At 35.3% G+C, this 11,538-nt stretch overlaps 1 protein-coding gene across 1 annotated transcript; it reads left to right on the forward strand.

Moving 5' to 3' along the window:
* Positions 1-1,791: 1,791 nt before the first annotated feature.
* Positions 1,792-10,988, forward strand: LOC103403380 (phytochrome-associated serine/threonine-protein phosphatase; the record flags this gene model as incomplete). Its single annotated transcript, NM_001293968.1, is given in 11 exon segments — positions 1,792-1,811; positions 2,969-3,070; positions 4,114-4,260; positions 4,373-4,440; positions 7,965-8,022; positions 8,587-8,697; positions 8,858-8,908; positions 9,214-9,357; positions 9,502-9,597; positions 9,685-9,756; positions 10,622-10,988. Coding segments are annotated over 10 exon segments (912 nt in total). The 5' UTR covers positions 1,792-1,811; positions 2,969-2,989.
* Positions 10,989-11,538: the final 550 nt, after the last annotated feature.

An 11,538-nucleotide genomic window follows, 5' to 3' on the forward strand; every position in this document is an offset into this window, starting at 1 on the left:
ATTCAACTTCACTTGTTAAATTGGGTTTTCCACGCCAATATAACTCTTACCATTCTTACAAATTAGTGAAGTTGACAAAAAGTGCATAGAAACATCTGAAATTTCCTTTTTAAGAATGAATCAATTTGCAGTGCTTTTAGTTAGTGACGTAGATAGCTTTTGCTTTGTTCTTCATTGCTGAGGAAAAAGAGAGCCGTTTCTCCCTTCCCTAGCTGCTAAATATGATCTTGAATAGGCGACAAGCATATTGCCACTCCTGCTCAACCAAAATATGGAAAAATTCGTTGAACCAGTGCAGTAGTTCCAGAAACAAGTATTGACGTGAGAACAAGTGAATTTGTGAAGGGATTTTAAAAAGAGTATTGTTATTAGCACTCCAAAATTCTCATTTAGCATTCAAAACTTTATATATTTAGAAAGTAAAATACAGTTGTGATGAGTGCCAAATGAAAATTTTAAAGTGCCAATAATAGTTCTCTTTAAAAATTCGTTTAAGATTAATAAGAAATTTTAAAATGGCGGAAATTGAAATGACGAGATTTTATTTTCTAGAATTTGTGAGTTTAATTGTTTGGTAAACCTAAAAGAACAATTGAATTGAATATAAAATTTGTTATTTTCAAACTCTTTTTTTTTTGAGAAGAAAAAGTATAAATAAATAAATGAAGTTATTTTCAAACTCTTAATCATATAAATTGGAAAATGACACATACTTACATGGAATTTAAACTTGAAATTTGGAGGTCTCAAATTCCAAGTTTTTTTCCACGCGGAAATTCTAAATTTCTACATTTATGAATTAAAACAAGGGAATTGGTGTATGAAAATTTTTAAATTCTGATTTTATCCAAATTCCAAGTTTATTTCCTTTATCCAAACATAGTGTTAGAGTAAAACTCAAATTTTAGATTCTAAAATTACCCCAATATGCTACAACCCTTGGGGCAGGTACGAGTTTTAACCCAAAACTCATTTTTGACAAACTTAAGCTAGAATTCCCCTAGGTTTGTGGGTTGGTAGATCATACATGTGTATTTTTTTTTAGTTTTATATTTATAACGGTCCAAATTAAAAAATAATTGATTTTTTTTTTATTTCATGGGGTTCATATTCTTTCATAGTGTTTCTCGAGTTTATACTAAAATGTTCATAAAATTAAATTAGGATAAACTACATAATTTTTTATTTAAAAAAGTTACTTTAAGAAAAACTTTATCTTAAATTCATTCTTTAATAATATCAGGTTAAAAGTTTAAGTGAGAAGAGTTAGAGTAAAAAAATTGTTTCTGAGTTAAAATCTAAATTTTTAACTCTAAAAATTATCCTAAATTTATTTTTTAATAATCTCCGGTTAAAAGTTTAACAAAAAAAGATTGAAGTATAAAACATTGTCTTTTTGGGAGCATTTTTGCTTACCACATAACTAAGGTGTATGTTTACTATACATCTAATTATTTAGGGTAAATTACATAGTAGCCCCTCAGGTTTGAGGTCTATTTGCAATCTTATACAACATCTTTAAAACATTTCACTTTCATACCTCAAGTACTATTTTATTTCAATTTCATACAACCGTTACATTTTTCATCCATGGATCTGTTAAATGCTGACGTGGCTGCCACATATATGCCATGTGGCTGCCAAATATCTGCCACGTGGCAAATAAAATATTTTTTAATTTTTTTTTAAAAAAACCTGAAATTGAAAAAAAAAAAAAAAAAAAGGGACCGAACCCCTGCAACCCAGAAGAAGAAGGAGGAAGAAGAAGAAGAGAAGAAGAAAGAGGAGGAGGAGGAAGAAGAAGAAGAAGAAGAAAAAAAAAAAGAAAGAAAGAAAGAAAGGGACCGAACCCAGAAGAAGAAGGATGAAGAAGAAGAAGAAGAGGAGGAGGAGGAGGAGGAGGAGGAGGAGGAGGAGGAGGAAGAAGAAGAAGAAGAAGAAGAAAAAAAAAGAAAGAAAGAAAGAAAGGGACCGAACCCAGAAGAAGAAGGATGAAGAAGAAGAAGAGAAGAAGAAAGAGGAGGAGGAGGAAGAAGAAGAAGAAGAAGAAGAAGAAGAAGAAGAAGAAGAAGAAGGGGACTGAACCCAGAAGATAAGAAGAAAGAGGAGGAAGAGAAGAAGAAAGAGGAGGAGGAGAAAGAAGAAGAAGAAAAAAAAAAGAAAAAAAAGAAAAAAGAAAGGGACCGAACCCAGAAGAGAAGAAGAAAGAGGAGGAAGAGAAGAAGAAAGAGGAGGAGGAGGAAGAAGAAGAAGAAAAAAAAATGATCGAACCCTATAACCCAGAAGAAGAAGGAGGAAGAAGAAGAGGAGGAGGAGGAGGAGGAGGAGGAGGAAGAAGAAGAAGAAGAAAAAAAAAAAAAAAAGGGACCGAACCCAAAATAAGAAGAAGAAAGAGAGAAAAAAAGAAGAAGTGGTAGACAGGTTTTTTAAAAAAAAATTAAAAAAATATTTTATTTGCTACGTGACAAGACAAACATTTGGCAGCCACATGGCATATATGTGGCAGCTACGTACGTCAGGATTTAACAGATCCATGGATGGAAAATGTAACGGTTGTATGAAATTGAAATAAAATAGTACTTGAGGTATGAAAGTGAAATGTTTTAAAAATGTTGTATAAGATTGCAATAGACCTCAAACCTGAGAGGCTACTATGTAATTTACCCAATTATTTACCATGTGTATTTTTTACCTAAGTCTAGTTACCTTTCACATTAAATGCTACTTTTATAATTTTGAAAAAATTTAACTAAGTTAAACAAAATGACGATTTGGTGTATCAGAATGTATGGTGAGTATACAATGTACTTTAGAGTGGTTAGCAAAACTGTTTTTATTTTTTATTTTTAAAAGGACAGTCCCATCCGACTTGGTAAATGCGTAAGTGGCAACACACGCAGGCGCAGCACGTGTAATTTCGTAGTTTTCATCTCTCGTTTGGGTTTGTTGCTGAAAACCCTAAACAGAGAGAAGAAGAAGAAGAAGAGAGATGGATTTGGACCAGTGGATCTCAAAGGTGAAGGAAGGACAGCATCTTCTGGAGGACGAGCTTCAACTCCTATGCGAATACGTCCGTATCTCTATCTCTTTCTTTCCTTTATCTACATTTCTACATCTAGGGTTTTTGCACATATCTAAGCCTGTTGGTCGCTGTTAAATTCAAATTGGTTTTTGTAATCGCTTTGTCTAATACGTTTGATTTCTCGATCAATTTGGGCATCCGATTTCTATGTAGCTTGTTCACTCAATTTTTGTTCACAAACGATCTTTGACTAACCGGTGATTGAGCTTGAGTAGCTAATAGACTGATGGGCTTCAAGATTCAATACATACCCCTTTGATTAAAAGTAGAAAGAAACCATCTTTCTCTTTCTTTTTTTTGGTTCCCCCCCTACTCACTGCCTGCATATGTTTAGGGTTGCCCTTGCATGTCACAGAGAGTATGTTACAGTTCATTACTCAATGCTTAACGTTATCAACACTCTTGATCATGCTCACCATAGTTTACTCAATCTTTTTTTTCATTACACGTCAATTACTTGTTTGGCAAAAAGAACTGCTTTTGGCTACCGAATCCAAAACCTGAAATACCTAGTTTGGAAGTCTAGTGTTACTTGTGATATGCACTCAGTAGATAAAGTTGGTTTTTCAAAATTTTGTACGGGACTGTCTGATACATAAATATGTGCAGCGGTTGGAGAGCGTATTACTTTTGTCCACATCCAGCAAAACCGTGAAGTTTCATTTGAGCCTGTCAATTCTGACTTCCCTCTCACGTCATGCGAGTCTCACCATATAACAGTGGGTCCCACACAATTGTCCTGAGAGGGAGGTAACTTATGACGGGCTCATACAATAATACACGTACATGTTAAGCTAGTTATTGAAAATGGTTAGCGCAATATTATTCTTCGAAGTGCCATGTAGAAACATTCCTGTGGCTGTGTAGGTTATTTACTTTGCTATTTTCTAATTGTCTATGTTTTTAGTTGGTGATGATGATCTGCTTATGGATTAATATAAATAGTCCCATGAGTAGTAGTTTCAGGTTTTCCTTATCTAGAGGAGTTTTGTAATTTTTGTTGCCCTTGTTTGTCATTTTAACTATCACAGGTAAAAGAGATTCTTATTGAGGAGTCCAATGTGCAACCTGTAAACAGTCCGGTCACTGTTTGTGGCGATATTCATGGCCAATTCCACGACCTAATGAAACTTTTCCAGACTGGAGGCCATGTACCAGAGACAAATTACATATTTATGGTATGATTTGTATTTTTTTTGTTATTAAATTTGATAAAATCTCTGCACGTCATCATAAAAATATTGTTTGGTTGTCTTCTGGTGGTGTTTAATATTCCTAGCTTGTTTGCAGGGCGATTTTGTTGATCGAGGATACAATAGCCTTGAAGTTTTCACTATCCTTTTGCTTCTTAAGGCGAGGTACAAATATTTTAGACTTTTGTTTGGAAGAATGTGTTTTAATAATGAGGTCTTTACTTTTCAAATTACTATTTGCAGTCATGCACGCTACTTAGCGTTTTGGTACTTGTGCACCATATAATTATGCCTTTGATGTGCATTGCAGCCCTATGATATGCCGTGTATGGTTTAGTTATCATTTGGGTCAGTACTAAATGGATAATTTCAGTAATAAGAAAGAGTCTTGGAAGCTATCACTTACGGGATTATGTTTTATAAATTTAACCTGTAGAACGAATACAATTTGGAGTTTACAGTTGGGTTCATTGCACCAAGGTACCCACTCTGAAATGTTGGTCTGTTTCGTTATGAAAGGCTAAATTGTTGTATGCATTCTACCTTTTTAATTCTCTCTCTTTTCTGTTCTTTCTAATCTCTCCTCTCTCTCCTCTCTTCTCTCTTCTCTCTCTTTCTGGTTATCATCTTGCTTTTTTGGTGGGAGGAAGAAGCGTATAGGTCTGAGAAGATGTGCGGTGTGTTGTACTTTTATGCGCAAACGGAAGCAAATTCTAACAAAGTACCAATATTAACGTCGTAGGTGAAAGCTAAAACAAACAATCTCAAACTAACACGAGATTTACGTGGTTCGGCGTAAAGCCTACTCCACGGGCGAAGCACGGCAAGGAATTTCACTAAACAAACGGAGATTACAAAAGAGTGTTTAAACTTTCACAACCCAAATCCCACAAATTACAAACCCTAAACCAAATGAGTAGAGAACCCAAAACTAACGGAGAAGATTCATCTAAATTGCTCTCTAACTTACAAACTCACAAATTGACTCTCACCAAATTGCCACACGAATGAGCCACACAAAATACACTAACCCTAAGGTCCTATTTATAGTGCATAGGACTTAGGTTACAATAGGAATCCTAATAGGAAATAAATCCGAATCCTAATCAAATAGGTAATTAACAAAATCTATCCACCAAGGAAACTAACTAAAAAGTCAAAACCAAACCCAAATAGGACACCAAAACCAAATAGGTATCACAAACCTAATTTATTGCATCATCCTAATTTTTAGCCGACCCCACTTAGTGGGAAAAGGCTTTGTTGTTGTTGTTGTTGTATCCTAATTTTTAGCCAAAAACCCAACAATCTCCACCTCGGCGAGAAATTAGCAAACTTCCAAATTTGGGATACCAAAATACAAACGCAAACGTGCACCAAATTCTTTCGAAACTGATCTCCACCTAGACTCAAAAAATCCAAAAGTCTTCAAACTTGAAATTTCCTCCAACGCCTTCTCCAACAAATTTCATTATGGAAACTAACAAATACGAAACAAAATCCAAGCAAAAACTTGAACATACGAACAAAAAGTACGAATTGCACTCCACCCAAAGAGCTTGAGTACCAAGCTCACCTCTTCACATAACCCTTAGAGGAGTTCAGAACAACGATCTTCTGCTAAGTTTGCATCAACACTAGCAAAAGACTTATCAAACTTCTTTTTGCCCTTGAGTTTAGGGCAATCTACTTTCCAATGACCTTCCTTATAACAATAGCTACAAGTGTTCCTTCCAAGTTTGCTCCTTTCCTTATTCCTTCCTTGAATTACCAAAGCTCCATCTTGTGTGTTAGACACTTTATTCTTTAGCTCTTTAGAATTCAAAGCAACTTTAACATCTTCCAAACTAAGACTTTCTCTACCAAATAGTATGGTATCGACAAAGTGTTCATACGAAGGAGATAAAGAACACAACAGAGTTATCGTATAATCCTCATCACTAATTTGGTTGTCCACACTTTTCAAATCCATCATAAGTTTATTGAATTCATCAACATGCTTATGAATTGACATACCTTCATCCATACGAAGAGTATGCAAACTTTTCTTCAAATACAACCGTTTAGCAAGGGATTTGGTCATATACAAGCTCTCCAATTTTATCCACAACTCCAGTGTAAATTTGATGCTACCAACTTCACGCAAAACTTCATTCGATAAAGTCAGCAGGATTGCTCCAAGTGCCCGTTCCATAACGTCTTCTTTTTCTTCATCAGTCCACGAATCCGGCAAAGCCTTCACACCCATTAGCGTTTTCAAAAGCCCTTGTTGAACTAACAAAGCACGCATCTTCAATTGCCAAATACCAAAGTCATTGCCGTTGAACTTTTCATTATCAACTTTCACCGATGACACAGAAGGCTTCATAGTGACTGCCAAGCAAAGCCCAAGTCAAAACCTGGGCTTTGATACCACTTGTTGTACTTTTATGCGCAAACGGAAGCAAATTCTAACAAAGTACCAATATCAACGTCGTAGTTGAAAGCTAAAACAAACAATCTCAAACTAACACGAGATTTACGGGGTTCGGCGTAAAGCCTACTCCACGGGTGAAGCACGGCAAGGAGTTTCACTAAACAAACGGAGATTACAAAAGAGTGTTTAAACTCTCACAACCCAAATCCCACAAATTACAAACCCTAAACCAAACGAGTAGAGAACCCAAAACTAACGGAGAAGATTCTCCCAAATTGCTCACAAACTGACAAACTCACAAATTGACTCTCACCAAATTGCCACACGAATGAGCCACACAAAATACACTAACCCTAAGATCCTATTTATAGTGCATAGGACTTAGGTTACAATAGGAATCCTAATAGGAAATAAATCCAAATTCTAATCAAATAGGTAATTAACAAAATCTCTCCACCAAGGAAACTAACTAAGAAGTCAAAATCAAACCCAAATAGGACACCAAAACCAAATAGGTAACACAAACCTAATTTATTGCATCATCCTAATTTTGAGCCAAAAACCCAACACGGTGATGGCTGTTTTTTGGGTAATTTGGGGGGAGAAGAATAGAAGGATATTTGACAATGTGAGGGTGATGATGTGGATTAGTGGGGGGAGTGGGTTTGCTTCTAAACATCTGTATGGGTTTTGATCTCTTAAGAGTTTAGGGATGGATTTTCTTTTGCGTTACTTTTTTTTAGTTTTTTAAATCAGAATGCAGCTCTTTATTAATGGTTCCTGTTTCTTTGCTTATGTTTTTAGGTTCATGGTCCATTTCTTTTTAGATCTTTGTTTTCTTAAGAGTTTTGGAAGCGTTCTTTTTACTGCTGTTTTGTTCTTATAAAAATTAGACAGTTTTAGGGCTCGTTTGGATGTGCTTTTAAAATGACTGAAAGTGCTTTTAGAGAAAATATTTTTGGGTTCCAAAAGCACTTCAAGTGCTTTTTGCAAGAAGCACCAATTGTGTGCTTCTTCTAGGAAAAACACTTCCAGGATTTACTTGCATTTATATTAAGGATTGGTTCTAAAACATTTCCACCAAAAGCGCTTTCAATTATTTTAAAAGCACATCCAAACGAGCTCTTAATTATTATCTACATCAGGAGATGATGAATGGAATGCGAGATTGCTTTAACTTTCAACTTCTCTTTGTTGACAATCTCAAATTTTATGAGATGTTTAGGTTTTTCTTCTCGTAGCTAATGTAGTCTTCTTTTACTTGTGGCTATAGATATCCAGCTAATATTACCCTTTTGCGTGGTAATCATGAGAGCAGGCAACTTACCCAGGTATGATATTATATAGATTGTATGGTGTTTTGGAAGAGACAATTATTAACGATACCCTCTAGTGTTTTGTTGAATACCAAAATTGGGAGCAAGGGTTCCAATGCTGTTTTTATTTGTTTGCATTTTGTTCTTTTGAATATTATTGTGTTAAAGCTATTGGTGGCTGGAATGAAATTGCAGTTCAGTGTATTCAGAGGTACTTTAGAGCACTTTTTGTGCCGACCATACTCAAATATTGCAATGTAATAGACTTGTTGGTTTGGCATGTAATGGTTGCTTAATATAATGGAGTCGATTGCAAGAGTTGTGTGCTAAAGGTTGAGTTGATAAATGAATTGCATGAATCTGAGTAAGAAATCCCAGATATTAGTGTTTCCATTTTTCTTATTCCTAGAATATATAGGAGGTCCAGGTGCATATGTATAATTTAGATCCAAATGTTCAGTAGAGGGACCTGATTAGGAGGTTACTGCCATAGCAGCATTTATTTAACTGTCTGTGCATGGAGTTTTGTTGCTGGCATTGTCAGTTGAATCCTTATCAATTAAAGTTGATCTCTGCTAGGTATATGGCTTTTATGACGAATGCCAGAGGAAGTATGGAAATGCTAATGCCTGGCGGTATTGTACAGATGTTTTTGACTATCTGACACTATCGGCAATTATAGATGGAACTGTAACCTTCTCTCCCTCTCCCCTTCTCTCTTGTCTATGTATATATATGTATGTGTTAGTATGCATATATCTCTTATCTCTGTCTCTGTGCATATTCCTATTTGTAACTTTGATTGCGTACTTTTTGATGGCAAATATGTTTATGTGGTTTGTCTTCCCAGGTGTTATGTGTCCATGGTGGACTTTCTCCTGACATCCGAACAATTGATCAGGTAAACCGTAATTTTTTTTGTATTATTTTTGTTCATATTATATATATAAGCATTTATGTTTTTCATGCGTGTTGCTACAGCTGAAATTCTGCAATTTCTTAGATTGTGTAGTTATGCGTTTTAACTGTAAATGATTGAAAGCAGCAGTGACTCCATAAGTGTTGGATTCTGGATCACTGGGTTCATGCTTTACCATGTGAACTACATGTCTATGACCTTGCTTTCAAAGAAGTTCTGTTTATTTTTGGTTTTCCATTTGTATGAATCATCATCATCATCACTGTACATACCTTTTCGTTTAACAGATACGGGTCATTGAGCGAAATTGTGAAATTCCACATGAGGGGCCATTTTGTGATCTCATGTGGAGCGATCCTGAAGATATTGAAACATGGGCAGTAAGTCCGCGTGGAGCAGGTTGGCTGTTTGGATCCAGAGTCACTTCTGAGGTATTAAGATCTTACTAATTAACTAGGATTCTCCCTGCTTGCTCTCTCTCTTTCTCTCTCTCTCTCTCGCACACGCTCGTGCGCACGCACACACATCACACACATCACACACATACTAAAGCTTAAGAATTTTGTTTTCTGCAGTTCAACCACATAAACAATCTAGATCTGGTTTGTCGAGCACACCAACTTGTTCAAGAAGGTCTTAAGTACATGTTTCAAGATAAAGGCCTTGTAACTGTGAGATTCCAAACCTCTTTTGTTGATTTTTTTTTTTCGTAATATTGTAGAAGTTTTATTGAATAGTTGGGTTGTTGAATTTTGCAGGTCTGGTCTGCACCAAATTACTGTTATCGCTGTGGGAATGTGGCTTCTATCTTGAGTTTTAATGACAATATGGTAAAGATTACTGGCTTGCCTACAGCCTTTTTCTTAATGGAAACTTTTAGATTCAGACTTTTATGATATGTGTACTTAGGATATCTTTCCGTCACCTTCACAGCTTCACTGTATGCATCACATAATTAAATTGATTATTTCTAGTGTCTGAAACACTTGGTTCTTAGAGACTTTCCAACATCCAAGAGCTGACATTTGCCATTTTCTAGAATCTCTCAACTTTTAGACTTTGAACATATAAACTTTTGAAGTAGCTATACTTGGCCCGGGATATCAATGCCTAATTTGGCGAGGTTATAAACTCACAGTCAAACATATTTATAAGATATGTCCAACTTCTAAAAGTAAAAATAAAAATTCCATATTCATGTTATCCTGGCATGAAAATAACTCTAAGCCATGCACCATGCTGCTTTTTGTTTTGGTGACCGAGAGGAGTGAAGATCAGTTTTTAATATCAAATATTCAGCTAGAAACTAAGGGCATGTTAGTTTTGAGGGCTTACTTTATAGACATTTATTGCATATTGTATTAGTTGTGCTACATGGCTCTCTTCATTTTGGTCTCAGAGTTTTTCGCTTCTTGATTATTTGTAATATTTGTTGGACAGTGGAATCAGTAAGTAGGGATGGGCATTGGGCCAAAAAATGGTCTATAACCCACGAACTAAAGGACAAATAATGGTCCATAACCCATGAAAACCCATTTACCAACATAATGGGTCTATCCATGTCTAATTGCTGCTGCGTGCACCTGAAAATAACGGTTTTTAGTATGTTTTTTTTACATCAAGTAGAATTTATGGCTGGACATGAATTTAAAACCATTGCGTTCACGATGGTTGGTGTTCTGTCGTTTGAAACAGGAGAGAGAGGTGAAGTTCTTCACTGAAACAGAGGAGAACAACCAGATGAGAGGACCGAGGACAGGAGTACCTTATTTCTTATGATCTTTTGGAGTGATTACCTGCATCATTTGTATAATCATTTTAAGTCTTGGTATAGGTGTTGAGAGTACTGGAACAGAGAAGAATCTTGAATACGTCGGTCAGTTGCTTTGGGGTGGATCTCCTTTCTGCTTGACTGTAGGTTTTCCATCTGGTCTGTCTGGTAGCCACACTATTTTACATTCTTGGGTTGTGTATTACTTATTAGGTTGCTAATTGTTATTCAATTCTTAATCCATGCCCGATACATTTCGTTATGTTTCTTGTCTGCCCTGTTTTGCAATTCGCATCTTACATTTATTCTTGACGTGAATTTCTTCTGGAGGATGAAGTAATCTTTTAATAAATAATTCTCTAGCGGCTACATTTTACGAATACATTTTTGTTCCTAGGAATGGATACACATTTTAACCGTTATGTTTGACGAATGAAAATTCACATTCGACAGTTTTGTTCACTTTTGAGCTCTGCTCTTGAAATGATATAAATAATCTGCCAAATTAAGAGGCGGTTGATAATTATTTTGTTTTTAAATTTTTGGTAATTACTTTTAGGTTTGAAAAAAAATGAAAATGAAAGTTCCAAGAGTGAAATTTTGAGAAAGTAGTTTTTTTTTATTAAAATTAAAATTTGTTATTAAATAAATTTTTAGTTTAAAAACAAAAAAAAATGGATTAGATTTTTTTTCGTATGAAAATTAAGGGTCATCCAGCTTAATGTAAACTCAACGAGGACGTGAACCTCTCCAATGAACAACATTTAAAAATGAAGATAAATGGACTACTTTAAAAATGAAATGCTCTAATCACCAAATCAATCAATTGAAGAAGTGACGA

The sequence above is a fragment of the Malus domestica genome, chromosome 16 (assembly GCF_042453785.1).
Source record: "Malus domestica chromosome 16, GDT2T_hap1".
Taxonomy (NCBI): domain Eukaryota; kingdom Viridiplantae; phylum Streptophyta; class Magnoliopsida; order Rosales; family Rosaceae; genus Malus; species Malus domestica.